The sequence below is a fragment of the Limulus polyphemus genome, unplaced genomic scaffold, assembly GCF_000517525.1.
Source record: "Limulus polyphemus unplaced genomic scaffold, Limulus_polyphemus-2.1.2 Scaffold711, whole genome shotgun sequence".
Lineage (NCBI taxonomy): Eukaryota > Metazoa > Arthropoda > Merostomata > Xiphosura > Limulidae > Limulus > Limulus polyphemus.
In genome coordinates, this window is record NW_013666321.1 from 122,579 (window position 1) to 137,990 (window position 15,412).

General features: G+C 31.7%; 1 protein-coding gene across 3 annotated transcripts in view; it reads left to right on the forward strand.

Annotated features, from left to right (window-relative positions):
- LOC106460110 (methylosome subunit pICln-like) overlaps positions 1 to 9,372 on the forward strand; it is a 25,819-nt gene extending 16,447 nt beyond the window's left edge. For 2 of the 3 annotated variants that reach the window (XM_013919794.2, XM_022386750.1), the window contains exons 4-8: positions 655 to 738; positions 2,345 to 2,416; positions 3,558 to 3,671; positions 4,376 to 4,445; positions 7,156 to 9,372. In XM_013919794.2, coding sequence (XP_013775248.1) covers positions 655 to 738; positions 2,345 to 2,416; positions 3,558 to 3,671; positions 4,376 to 4,434 — 329 coding nt within the window. In that variant the 3' untranslated portion in view covers positions 4,435 to 4,445; positions 7,156 to 9,372. The remainder of the gene's footprint in view (positions 1 to 654; positions 739 to 2,344; positions 2,417 to 3,557; positions 3,672 to 4,375; positions 4,446 to 7,155) is intronic. The other variant, XR_002610684.1, reaches the window with a different exon arrangement.
- The last annotated feature ends 6,040 nt before the right edge of the window (positions 9,373 to 15,412 follow it).

The following is a 15,412-nucleotide window of genomic DNA, read 5'->3' on the forward strand; positions in this document are numbered from 1 at the left end:
GCTCGGACCATCCCTGAAGGCGTCTGACAGCAATGCTGATAAATACATACTAAACAGTGTTGGTGCCAACACGCAACCCTGCTTGATGCCACCGGACACAGGAAACTCTATGGATTCTTCTCCGTCACCGAGCATTCTTGCCATCATACCTTCATGGAACTGACGAACTACAGCGACAAACTTCGTGGGACAACCGAACTTACGCATTATGCGCCAAAGTCCTTCTCCACATACCGTATCGAAAGCTTTCATCAGGTCCATTGACTTTCAGGGAGAAGACCTCTCTCAAGATGCTGCTGCAGACGGTTCAACAACACGCGTGCCATTATTTTCCCGGCAATACATAGCAAGGAGATGCCTCAGTAATTGTCGCATGCGTGATGACTACCTTTACCTTTATAAATGCGGACGATGCTGGCATTTTTCAATCGCTGAGGGATTTGCTCCGTGTCCCATATACTCTGGAATAGTTCAGTCAATTCCCAAATCAAAATCAAATCATACAGTAGCTTGTGTAGGACTGTTTCCTTTCTGCTTATTATTTCTGATGTTTTTTAAAATGTTAATTTTTAATACTGTTTTTTAAGATTAGCTGACTTGATATATAAGAATTTAGGACATGAAACAAAGAACTTTGTTTTTACTATGCTGCAGGTGAAGAACAAAATGGAGAGAGTCAAGAGGATGAGGAAAGTAAGACATCTGAAGTTCGTTTTGTTCCTGAAAACACTGGAGTATGTAAGTATAAGTATGTAATTAAAATCTTTATGAAGGATCATCTCGTTCATCTAGTAGCATAGACAAAACCGAGGTTTATTAATAGTATCAATCATACTGACCTTCGAAAAATTTTAATAAAGAATAGTCAACTATTCAAAAGCGCTCGAGTTTTAGGACTTATTTTAAGTTTATTACACTTTATATGTGATCCTTTGTGCTAACTCTTTTATCAAGATTGATATTCCACTCATGGACCACGGACCCGATTTTACCAATGGTAAGTTACTTCTTCTTTCACCTTACATTGCCATTTTTGGAGATTCTATTAAATACCTGTATCAACACATTTCTTACGTTAAAGACCAACATGTTTTAATTAAATCCATTAGTGGAGCCACTTTACTTGACCTTTTAGACTGTATATCTTTACTGCCACAGACTGTAGAATACCTAATTCTTCATGTTGGAACTAACGACCTCAAACGGAACTCAACTACCACTTATGACTGTTTTAATGACCTACAAACCTTACTGTTACGTATTTTGACTCTCCGTACTGACCTTTGAAAATTTGTTTAATAAAGAATAATCAACTATTCAAAAGCACCCGAGTTTTGGGTCTTATTTTAAGTTTATTGCACTTTATATGTGATCCTTTGTGCTAACTCTTTTATCAAGATTCTATGAAGCAGTTATGAAAACTTTGTAATACTTTATTTGATTTTCAGGTTCAGTAGAATAATAACTATATGCTGGTTTAGGAATGTTTTTCTGATATATTTTAGTGCAGTTTGATGCTTTTGTAACGTATCTAATAAGAGATTGATAACATCATTTTTTCATTTATCTATTTTTTTAAAACATGCAAAGAACTTGCTTTATAATTTTATACTTTATTTCATTTATGATGTTGCAATAAGTTAGAAAAAAAATATTTCATGGAACAAGATGAGGTAGGCTTAGATCATTTTGAACTACACCATATCATATTTTGTTTTGCCAGCAAGGCCACTGTTGGGCCATGTTTACATTAGTCCTTAATTATTGAATGAGCAAAGAAAACTGCCAGAAAGAAATGGGGGGGATGCATAAATGATTACAAGTTTAAAACATATTACATATATTGAATGAAACCTTCTTATTAACGATTAAAAAAAGTTGGATACTTATAATTTTTGTATGATAAAAAAAGTAATTGTTTATTGTACACCAGTGATTGTAAACACAGTGTATTTGTTTTTAGTTTTTTCCTATTACATACATCTGCATCAAAAATGGTTTTAATGAGTAAATTCATTCATCATTATTCGTTTTAAGATTCCCAACCTTTAAGTTGTAATAATAAGAAATGATCTTAACAACAAGATAACCAGCAGTATTATGTGTTAATGATTATATGGTTGAATCCAATGTTTCACGTCTTCATTTTCAGTTGTCAAATAGTCACTTGTGTAGAATATTTTTGTAAACTTTATCTATTTTTTGAACAAAGGAAAATGTTTAGATTTGAAAAATCTTAACTCCTGCTGTTTCTATAGTTGTATTATATGTGTATGTAAAAAAAAGAAATATAAAAGTTCTTATTTCGTATATTAGTTTCTACATATATATATTTGTTTTATAGTGGATGCGATGTTTAAAGCCATGATGGACTGCCAAGCTTTACATCCAGACCCTGATGACTCGTATTCTGATGGTAAACAATGATAGAGTTTTACCAGAGTAGCTAAAGTTGAATTAACATAAAATTATCTTAAGTATAATTCACATACTATCATGTTTTTTTAACTTTTTGGAAGCAAAGTATTTGGTGCTATTACTTTTAATTTCTGTAAGTGATGCATATTAGTTTCTTAATATTTTTTTAAATAGCATCATCATAATAATAAATTGCAGTATTGGAAACAGAAAACATAAATTCAAAGCTTTTTAAGTCGGCTTAATGTCTTCTCATGTTTTCTTTGGTGTCTTGTATAAGTGCTTCTCAGCTTTTGCAGGTTGCATATGTTGAGAATGAGTGTTTATATAAAATGAGTGTTTTTAAATCATTTTATATAAACACTCGTTTTCAATTTCACTGACGTATATATTCAAAAAAGTTTATATTTTACATTATTTTACCTCTGTGTTAATATGAGATTTTAGTGTGTGCTATTTTATTCTATGAATGTTTTGTGAGATAAAGAATTCTTCATACTAAGCCAGGGGTTGGAACCTTTCAAAGAAGAACCATTCTTCCGTTTTTGTTCAAGATCAAAACATTTTGAGAGCTGCAACATGTCCTAGCAGTCTAACCTGAGAAAAATGGGGTTCCACAGTGATACGTCTTTGATTTTACAATGCTAAAAATCAGGGGTTTGATTCCCCATCAGTGGATAGATTTTTTTTTATCTCCAACTAAGCCTTTGGAGTAAGCTAGAATGTTAACAGCATGACTTTATTCTAAATAAAAAATTGAAAATGTTGTGATTAAATTTTTAACACCCATTGGCCCTGAAAGGTTCTCAACTTTTCTTCATAGTAAGAATAAATCCCTAGAACCACAGATTGCCGACTCCTGTACTAAACTATCTAAAGTCTTGAAAACGTTTTTTTAAAGGCTTCTTAATTTGGTATTAAGTAAAGTAAAAAAAGTCTTAAGTTAAAGGAAATTGATCAAACTTGTGTAAATGTAACACCCAATATTAATGTTATTTTGAGTGACTGGGAAATGTTGAGTAGATTAAATCCTAAAAATAAGTCAGACATAAAGTTAATGTTTTCAAGAACTTAAACTACATTTTACTAACATATGTACTCGTAGAATCATCTAGTAAATAATACATATTTTTGAATAGATGAAGTGGGATGCTTTGAGGATGCAGAAGATGATTCTGGGGCTGAATATGATGTGGCAGCAGCAGAGAGAGGTTGTGGTCATGTGGACGCTCCACGGGATGACTTTTGTGGTGGTAAGTGAACTGATTACTTCTGTATGTAAGATTTTATCTAATTTTTTGTTTAGAAATATTTTTTTACTCTGATTACCATATGATCATACTATTGGTTACTTGTAATTGTATTCATACTGAATTATGTAAGAGAATACAAACAGAACTATACATATGGAATTAGTTATTTTTTAAAATTTAACATTGACAAGTTTAAATTTTTGGAATTAAGGAAATTATTTTCAATTCAAGCATCATATAAAAACTAAATCTGGATGTATATTTTATGTAGAGTAAGTTTGCACAATTATATAAACTTCATGTAATTTAGTGTGTGAGCTAATTATTCCTGTCCATGTAAAAACTGGAAGCAAATTGATGTTTACAGCAAGTTTTTCAAAGGTCACACCAGAGGTTGACTGGTATTTATTCATTGTTTGATGGGAATATATATATAATTGCACCTTTTTGGGAGATAAGATTGAGAATGTGGAGAGTTAAAAACTAAAATGACCTCAGATGGAGTATTAACATAAAAAAGAATATTATTAAGGATCTAGTTAATGGTACTATAAATTTCTTTTCATAGGTTATATAGGTTTTTTTTTTTGGGGGTTTTTGATCAAGTGAATTTGAAGTCTACAATTGCTGTGCATATAGAGATCTAAGTGTAAAGCTATTTCTAGAAATGTTGGGCTAAGACTACATTTTTTTTAAACTACCAGATGAGTGTGAAGAACCCATGGATGTAGCCCAGTTTGAAGATGCGGATGCAGAACATTGACATCTAGCGAAGTATTTATAAACAAGTCATTTGTTATCTGCCTTCTAGAACTTTCTAAGAGGAGTGTTTTTTCACCAGATTTTGTGATGTTCCAACATTAGTTCATTGTTACCATTTACGAAACATATTGTAATCTTCACACTCAATCACATTTAAATATATTTGTGTATTGCTCATTGTGCTAAGTCCTTGCTGTTTGTAAGATTGCAGTGTATTAACTGTTTTTAAAATATTACATACTTTTTGTAATAAGATATCTTTGGTTTAGCTGAGCAGTCTCAAATATACCATTTTTTGAATAAAAGCATTGAATATGATAATTTTGAATAATGATTCATACAGATGCAGTGTGGAAATTTTTTCTTTATTTTGGAACTTCAGTATCAGTACAGTCCAAATTATACAAACTTCACTATCATGTTGGTTCAAATAGTCTGATTTTGTGCATTTATGAATTTTCATGCTTTTCATATTCTGATCATGCATACATACAAAATAAAAATATTTCTTTATTTGGTAGTAGTGACATTCAGTATTACATCTACACATACCATAAATAATTATGGAAGCACACAAATGATGATGCTTATACAGGAGTTGTAACTAACTTGTTAATTTATCATTAGTACAATGTGTTGTTGCAGAGTAAATATAAAAAAAGCAAGTAACTTTTATAATGCATTAGTATTTTTATTTAGTTTAACCCTATGCATGTGGCCTTTGTCATTTTGACCAACCATGTAGCTGTGGAACTATACATACTATAATTCTGAATTTAACACATGCATCTACACAATTTGGTAATCTTTTAATAAACATTAAAAGTCTGTTGTACACATCAAGTTAATTGATAACTGTTTTTACTAAGAATTTTTCTGTAAATTTTCTGAGTAAGTCTGACAATAAACATACAATGCTAATAATAAAGATACTTCTTTCACTTTAGTTTTCATATTTTGTTTACCTAACCTCTAGAACGTCCTAAATGAATATCAAAAGTTCTTTTAAAGGAAAAGTTTCTATTCCGATATAATACATTACCTTTTCTTACATAAATAGCTATTCTCGTTCAGTGCTGCCCTCTATATGAAAATATTTTTTGTTCATACTACAAGACTTGACGTTCCCACCCATTTGGAATTGACTATTCAAATGCATCTCGCATGCAAGTCATCATGCGATAAACCTCCACCAATAGGAGTGCGACATATTTCTTGATGCATGTGACTCCCCCTTATTCAATTCTACCAAACTATCACTTCTCGTTTGACAGTACTCATGTTGTAACATTTAGTTTGTACTCTCTTCAATTGTTTTATTTTACTTTCTCTCAACAAGTTTACTCTTATTATACAATAGTGATATTTGTAACTTAGAGGGCAGCACTGAAGGAAAATAGCTATTTATGTGAGGGGAGGTAAGTACCTATTGGAAATACATTTTCAGTATAAGAAGATTATAACTTTTGTAGGTTATTTTCTCTACTGTAATACTAACCGTAACTGAATCATCAGTGTACAGTGAATTGAAATTTTAAAAATTATGAAATAAAATGAACCTATTGTTTTTGAATATGTAATTTTTGACACATTATCTGTTGCTGATGTTCAAAATATCAGCTGAGCTGTTTACCTTTTGTATAGTTATAGCTTATTCTGAATTTTAATTTTATTGCCCAGCTTATACAACAAGCATTCTATTCATCCCTGAAAAGCAACACATCAGTGGTAAGATATTAGTAGATTCCCATAAATGCTTCTGCTGTGTGCATGAAATTCTGTAGTTGTAGTGTAGTGAGCTAACTCATTAAAATTATATTTAAGTTATTTGAAGAGAAATCTTTCAGGTATGCATTTTAAAACATAAATGATAAAGAAATGAGTGAAATAGAATGTCCAAAATCATTGATGATTTAACTGCCTTCCTAACTAAGCTGTGAATAGATTAAAAAAAAACAATCGTTAAATTCTAAGAGCATACTCGTCACTTCTAACATGCACACAGTCATTACCTCTAGCCTTAAGGCTCTCTGCCAATTTCAGAAGAACCATTGTAAGCCAGAAATTGAAAATAAATTCCTTATTGGTTGCAAACATATACATCTAATAACATTGTTTTGAAAATTAAGGATAGATAGGTGGTATTTGTGTCATGGGTTGGAAAAATGTATTCATTTTATTAAATGGAGAAGTTGGGGCATTGAAACTGTACATTAAACCTTGGAATTATGTATAGATTGTGGCCACATAAATTGGACAGTTTAGATACTATACAGTTGAAGTTATACAAATTAAAAGGCGAATTGAGAGAGTTCACAAATCACATGACAACAAATTGAAAATTGACATTTTTTTTAAATGTGTTATTTTCCAATGAAAGTTAAACTTAGTTAATATAAAAATTTTGATTATAAACTACTTTCTGATGCTAATTTTGTGAAACATTAATAATAAAGTTGTTTAATTAAATTTTGATGTCACTTTGTAAAATGTCCTGACATACACAAAAGAGCCAGGCCTGGATACATCAAGTTAAACAGAGTAGTACACCTTGTTCTTATACTATTACAATAGATAAAATGCAGGGTTGAAATATTATTCCAAATGGTCTGTGTTACTACCATTAGTCAGGCAAGTTGTTTGGTTGCCATTTGATCTTCCTAGTTTCCACATAAGTCTATATAGCTTTAGTAATATTCATACCAGACTTTTTTCCTTTCAGGTATCATTGCATCACGTTTGTTGCATCCTGGAGATCAACGTCTTGCTGGAAGATGAATCCCTGCCAAAAGGTCTTGATCCTGAGGGAATAACATAATGAATAAGAATTTGATTCTACTTGTCAGCAGTCAGGGTGCCATCAGTTTTCTGTAGATCTCCAACATCACTGACTGAGGTATAACACATTTGTATTGGTCCTCCAGCATGTTTCACTAATGTTATATGTTGATTCTGATACCATTCTCCTCTCTGCCAACAAACAGTTATTGATTCTTAACAAACAATTTTAATTTGGATTTATCTGTAAAGAGTGCCATCATATGACTTTGCTTATCCAATTGTTTGAACTTTTATGCCCATTTCAGACTTTGGGTTTAGCTCTTTCTCCTTAGCAGTGGTTTTTGAACAGCTACAAAAACCACTGAAGCTACTTTTCAGAGTTTCCATACAGCTCCTACTGAAATATGACATTTTAAATGCAGATTTGTGGACATTGTTGTTTTCTATAAATAGGTTTGATTCCTACATGTCTGTCATGTGGAATTTTAGTCTTTGGAGTTGTAAGTGCATTCACTACACCATTTCTGAGAATCGTATGATTGACTGCTTGTACTTTTATAGGTATTATGCTGGTATAACACTGGTTGGATGACAGCCATTTATAGTATAAACTATCAAACATGACTATTCTAGTGCAATTCAGTTTCATACAATAGAGAGGGAGTAGTACCACACTATTTCCTCTTTACGCCTTCATAATAACTTACAATACTGTATATGTTGATGGGAACCTCAACTACACTCGTGCAGGATACATAAATATGAACATTACTACTTCTTTCTATGAATAGGAAAAAAAAAAGAGAGTTTTACAGCAGCAAATTGGGATTTCTTTCTTAATATTCTTGAAAATAGGTTATCTCGCATATACATGACAAGATCCCTACGTCTTACTTTGATCTCTTTCAGATTATTGAACTAATTTGCATTTGTAAAATCCACATTAACCTTTACTTGTATCACAGATTGTCTTGTGAAAAATTATAGTTCAATGCTTTTTCTAAGATATGTAAAGGTTAAACAAATATTTATATCTTGGCAAATTGAAAGATAGGAGGTTAAAGTTTTATATTCAAGTCTTTCATTATCTATAGTTTGCATTTGTAATTGGTTGGACACTCTTGAAAGCCATATAACGGAAGGGAGAGAAAGGTGAAGATTGATATTTTATTCAAGTATTTCCTCTCAAAATTAATAAATTAAAACTTAAGTCAAAATTTGATTTTATTTACTACATCTTAAGGCAAAGTTTATTAAGATATGTTGATAATAAAGCTGTTTAATTTAATTTTGAATATACATAAAATGTCACGATACGTGCACCTTGACCAAGGTGAGTGCATAGGGTTAAATCAGTTAATGACTTGAAAATCAGTTTTCAATTTTTACAACTATCCAGTAATCAAAGTTATGGTTAAATCAGTTAATTTACAAAAGTAATCAACTAATAAAAATTGGTGTTTCTAATTGTTCCTGTTTTTGATTATTTAGTAAATGAAATAGTACCTCTATGATATTTTCAATGAATTCAGGTTTGTTCAGCTTAATTATCTGGTGTCATTACTCATGAAAATAATCATATAATCAATATTAAAATTTCCAGATATTGCCATTTTATATTATTTAAACTATTCAAGTAATTAGAATAATTACATTATCTTTCTGTAGCATAAAACTACAAAATGGGTTACTTGTGCTCTGCCCACCACAGGTATGAAAACTAAATTTTTTAGTTTTTATTAGCCATCTCATGAGAATAATCACTTAATGAGCCTGCCCAATGATTAATCAAGTTGCAAGTTCCACCACTGATTGCCAAACCCTAGTAAAGAATAGTGTTTAGTATTAGGTCTAAAAGCCATATTTTAAGTACATTCAGTTTACATACTTGGTCTTGTATTTTGCAATTGTTTTGATAGATGGGAGCTTTTATAACAATACAGCATGTGAATATTTCTGAATTTTACATATACAAAACATTTTTATTTATTGTGTAAAATAGCATGCACGTATAGGCACGGTGCCATTATCTATCTAGTGGATGTCACATTAAGATGCTTTCCTATCTTTATGCCAAGCTGTGGGTTCATTGGATATAAATACCTCAAGATTGTGTACCATTTCGAAACTGGATAAATAAACATTTTATTAAGTTTGCCTTTTAACAGTATTGAAATTTGCTTGAGTGGAACCAGCATTATTGTATTTTGTGTAGCTATTTCAAATTATTTACTTTTGTTTAACAGTTCCAATTTTTAACTGTCTGTCTGTGTCACATGGCTTTGTAAAAATTTATAAATAGAGGACAGTAAAACAAAATACTGATATAAATATGCTGCTAGCAGGTACAGTGTATTTCTGTTTGTTTGTTGAGTAAATATTTCTAATATGATGTGCACTTTTATTATTTTATTTCAGTCTTATTTTATGTTTCCTTTATAAAACCATAATGTTAGAAGGAATTCTTTACTGATGTAACATTGAGAATGTTTTTTTATTTTATTATAATAAACAATTTTTGGTACATTACTCTTTGGGATTTTCATAATTAGTCCTGAAAATGTTTTGAAATTTACAGTAATATGTCAATTGAAAAAGGTCGTTTTGTTGTCAACAAAAACATAAATCAGTACTGGATTTTTTATATATACACACAACAAATTATCTATTTATGCATAGTTCATAAAAGAATTTTTGATATATTAATGGAAATTAGCATATTGCTTATTTACATATTGGGTGAACCTTGTTTTTTTTTTATACGTTAGGGTAAAGATAAAAAATTTTGCATATGGATATCCTATTATGTTCCTATCAGCAAACTAGTACATAAGTTTTTTCTTGTAAAGGATATCTATTTTAATATGAATAAAAGGGAGGGGGTAAATGTTTTAACTTTCCACACTAATATTCAAACCTAATTTGATTTTAAGGTAAAATTGAGTTTCTTGACTTTTTTCTGGTTTAAAATGTTATTCCATCTTGTAATATCCAGTACACTACCCTTTATATCTACAAGAATACATTTGCTCAATTGACAAACTGTCCTCATTTGTACCAATGTGCATACCAGTATAAATGTAAAATCCATATTGAAGCTGCTAGACATGTATTTAGATAAGGGGCAAACCTGTACATACCAATTTTTTCATGATCATCAAGTAAGATGCATAGCCCAGAATGCTTTGAAAGCATCTTGTGGGCATACTAGTACATGCAACACTATATCTAAAGTAGTTCTAATATGGTACCACATGAACTTCCAACTGTATTAAGCATCTTGATGATTAATCAAAGGCAAGTACTAAACCAACTCTACTGTTATTAAAATTGGAGCTCTGGTCATTTCAAAAAGCTACTAAAGTGACTTTTCTCCTGCTGTGGTGAGTTGTGGATTTTTGTTAGTTTGTATTGCTGGTGTAAATAGTTGAAATTTCCAAGTTATTGTAATTTCTCCTTCACTTTGCCTTCCTTTTTACGTGTATGAATATAAGTTTAGAAATTGGTTCTTCATAAGCAATATATCTCTAACTGGTGGATAAGCTGGTTCTTTCTGTGTATTGGGTAACACTAACTTTTATACATTGATGGGGTTGGAAATGGGAGTAACATGAAATTTTTAAATAAATTTGAATTACTAATGCCTTAAGAGTGGTCCGTTGGAAAATCATGTGGTACCATATTAGACGTACTTTAGTTATAGTGTTGCATATACTATTATGCCCACAATTGGCCTTGGATAGTAAGTGGTAGTGTGACTTGGGATGTTGCAGGTTTGTCTAACATTCCTTTTCTGTTTCTCTTTTATCGTATGTTTCCTAATTTTTTCACCTGACTTGAACAGATACTGAAGAGAAGGGATATCTTCATTGTGTTTTGGTTATTACTGCAGTATATACTTTTTAGGATTATACAATTGGAAATTTTCTGCAGTTTTTATTTTGTGATGTTGGTGATTTCTATGCATTCATCGTGTGTTCTGGTGCTGATTTGGTTGTCCACGTGTATTAAAAGAGTATTAGTAATTTAAAGTAGCCAAACTTGCTACATATGTATAGTGAGATCCAGAAACAAAATACTGTTTTCATCAAAAACAATTCATATAAGGAATTCTCCAAGATACAACTTTTCTTCAAAACCTGGAATGACAACTAGAAGCTTGTTGTATGAATTTACATTTTTGCATGAGCTATAGTTTTTTAGACATGAAACAATACTATGGCTTCAAAATTATATGTTAATGTGATGAAGTATAATGTAAGTCAGACTTGGAGAAACACATTTAAGCTTTGCAGTTGGTTGACTGGAAAACAAATGACAAGTCATGTTTCATGATGGTTTATAAAACAACAAAGCTGATCTCTTCAGTGTTTTCTGGTTGTAAACCATGTAAATTTATTAACAGCTTCTTTTTTTGGATTCTTTTGTATATATTATGCATACATTCCTCTGAATAGTTTTATGTTTTAAGGAGGAGGTATAGTAAACTGTCAGATTAATGTATTGATATGATCCAGTTGGAGAGTTTACACTGAGTATTACATTAATTTACACATATAATTAATATTATGAATAAATGCTTGTAACTGAAATTTATGCATTATTTCAGTTGATTTAGCTGTACCATCCATATTTCTGAACCAACAAATACGAGGAGGCAACAAGCTTGTAGTAGCCACCTTGATTTTAAATATTATTATTATTAATTACTGTGTACCCAATATGAATAAGATTATTTTAATATTACTCTACTACTACTACTATTTTACACTGGCCTTAGCACAGGCTTTCCTCCCTCCAATAATCTCATCAAGGTTTTTCTAGTTATAATTCTCAATTTAGTATGACTTAAGTAAGATCTATCTTTCCACATATTTTCAATCCATTTCTGTACTTCCATCTTCTTTCCATAACTTAACCTATTACACCTTTTCCTATTCCCTTAGCTTACTTGCTGTTTTATTGACAACATTATTTGAAGATCTTAACAAGTCACCCAAGGGTTGTGCTTTACCATCAAGGTACCCATGCAGTCAAGTCATTTTCACTGAGCCATCTGTTGGTCTGCTCATATACTCATTCTATGAGTTTGGCTGTGTTGACTAATCCTCGTGTTTTCTTCCCTTTCTTACTGCTAGTCTTTGTTGTGTTTAACTTAATGTCATTTGTCTGGACCCACTCAGTATGCTTTTGTTTTCCATTGTTTGTATCTCTTCATCTGTCATAGTCTCAGTCAATTTCAGTTTCTATATTACTGCTTCATCTGCATTCTCAAGTATTGATGTAGCAGGTGAGATATAACTGTGGTTGAATTGAGCAGCACTTGACTGACTAGAGCCCATTGTTTTGCAGTGATGTTGCTCAAACGAAGCCAAAAGTGCAGGTGTTACTGGGCGTTAGGGTGGTTGCAATCTGCACCCTCTATAACTTGGTCTTTGCTGCTGATACACACAAGTGGATTCCATACTCCATTCTGTTCATGACTTGTCAGATTGATGAAGGTTCTTTGTTGAACTTTCTGGGCTGCAGCATATTTGAGAAGGGTAAGACTTTTCTCATATGATCAATCTGTGGTTCATCACAACACTTATGTGCAACTCTCTTGTTTGCCTTGGCAAGTATGAAGAGAAAGGTGTCTCTGTATGAGATCTGGTAGTCAACATCCAACATGATTAGTTTGGTTGGATGGACTTTTTCTTTTTTACTTACAGTTCATTGACAGAGGCCTTTGGTGGCTTTAGAAAGGACCTTCACCACTTCCATTGGCATGTGAGAGATGATTGTCAACATGTGTATGGTGTCACTATGGGTCCTTTCAGTATATGGAGCAGATCAGCTGTGTATATGCTGAAAAATAGTAGGGCTTGGCAGGGAAATTTGTAACAAGCCAGAGCAGGTAAAAAAATCCCAGATGTTCATTTGCCAAATTTTGAATGACCATACTTGGTATTCAGCATAATCAATATCCATTGAATGCAAATATCCAATACTTTTAGAGCCATTAACTTTGTTGCCAATATCCCCTCAATTGTATGGAATCTTCAAGGTCAAATAGCTCAGCAATGCTGTGATGTCTACATACTCTGCTGGGTGTTGTTAAGTTACTGCCTCACTGTATGAGGTTGTGGGTCTCATTGTTTATGCCTTCCATGTTGGTATACAGACCGTCTCTTTCCTCCAAGTCTTGCACAAGTCTTTTTGCTGCTGACTTTTCCTTTAACTTTATCCATACCTTTTACATTCTATTATATCCCTTTAGTGCATGATGGTCTCTGAAGGGTTTGAGCATCTGTGGGGTCTTTCCATATTTTTCTTTCCCTTTCATCATTGATAAATTTATTATTTTAGCTAGCTCTACTTTCTCTTTCCTGAAAAACTTTTGATATTGGAGTACCTAACACCAACTGGGTCTGGTGCAGAATTCCTCTTTGTTTCTCAAATAACTCTCCAATTCATTCAGTGTCACTGCCATATTTCATCAGCTCTCTGTCATATTCTGTTGTTCATTTCCTCACATATTTATCTACTTGTTGCTAGCTTGTATACCTCTGCATGAAACCATAATCTTTTTCCTTCATTAACTGATGACTAAGTTATTCATTGTTTGGTTCTTTGATCTCCTATGGCCCCATCACATATCAACTTGATACCCTTTTAATAAATTGTGCCAGTTTCCAAAATTGGTTTTGTATACTGGGGGATCTGCTGGATCACAATGATGACATAAAGTGTACCATCTTGCTTCTTTCTGCTGGAATTTTGACGCAACTTTATTGAATTGTGCTCTCTTCTGATCGATTTCACTTTCCCTGACCTCAGTGTATGTGTCTTCTTTATAGGCTTGATTCTCTTCTGATGTTTTCCATTTAGTGTAAATTTGAGGTGCAAAATTTTACCAAGTTTTATTTAAATGCACCTAGTCTGGAGAGATGCTACACTTCCTCTGTAACCAGCAATAGCAAAAATTTAAAAGTATATCACTTACTGACCAATATCACTTTAGTATGAATACTCAGACTAATTGTGCATTATTATTCTCATCATAAAATCACTAGAAGAATTGTAATAACATTATGTATAGTGATTAAAATGTATTGATTAAGAATTTTAAAATTATATCCTGTCTGACTTATTACTTTCTTCATTTTGGATATACCCACACCATTTTCTGAGAGAAAAATTCACAAGTTTAGTTATTGCTAAAAATCAATTTTGTAAATAAAAAGTTTTAAAATAACAGGTAATAAACTATTTACAATTTAGGTCAGTAGACCATAGTAAATTAAAACTTGTATTTTCAATCTGAAAGAAAAACAATGCAAGAACTTAATTTGAAAATAAATTTACAACAAACAAAAAAATAAACCAAGTATGAGGTTAACACCAATACAAAATGTGGATGTGTCCTAAATTTATATTCAGTTAAAAGGTGAGCATGCAAGTTTTACTTGTATATTATTTTAAGACTGACAGACGACTAAAGGACTTATTGAGAAAATAACATTTGGTACATCATTAAATATATAACAAATAATGTAAAATTTCCTAAAGCTAACACAATTTTGTGAACTAGGTTTTAATATTTTGCCATGATGTATGATGTGACATTTAAATGAGTTGAATTTTCAGGAAACATGAGATAAACAAAAATACTGAAATATAAAAATATGCAGAAGTATTTTAACAGCAAAATCAGTGAGATAGAAAGGAACATCAGTGACAGAATAAGACATCTGGCAAATGCAGGAATTGAAACCACACATCTAACTGTATCTGCTTAAGAATTCCATTCTCAAACACCTATAACTAGTTGAAGGTAGAACTTGGATCAATTAAAGTTATTCTCCAGATGAAATAGGGTAGAAACATCAATTCTCTAATGAATGTCGAGAAAAGCTCAAATGATTCATTACACAGTTGTTAACTCAGAATGGAAGAAGTAAACCATACAACAGAAGATGTTTGAATTGAAATTTAAAAAGAGCCTATTGCCAGCAATTGCAGACAAAAGCCTTTTCTTACAGCCATTTATTCATGATGGAGGAATTAAAACACAGGACAGGAGGCAATTCAACTACAACTTAAAAAGAACATATTTTTAGAGACTGCTCCTGAATGTATTCTTTAAAGAAGCTGGTCGATGTTTCAAAGGGTCTGTTGATTGGAAACATTGCAGTATGTTCATTGACACTTTTCTA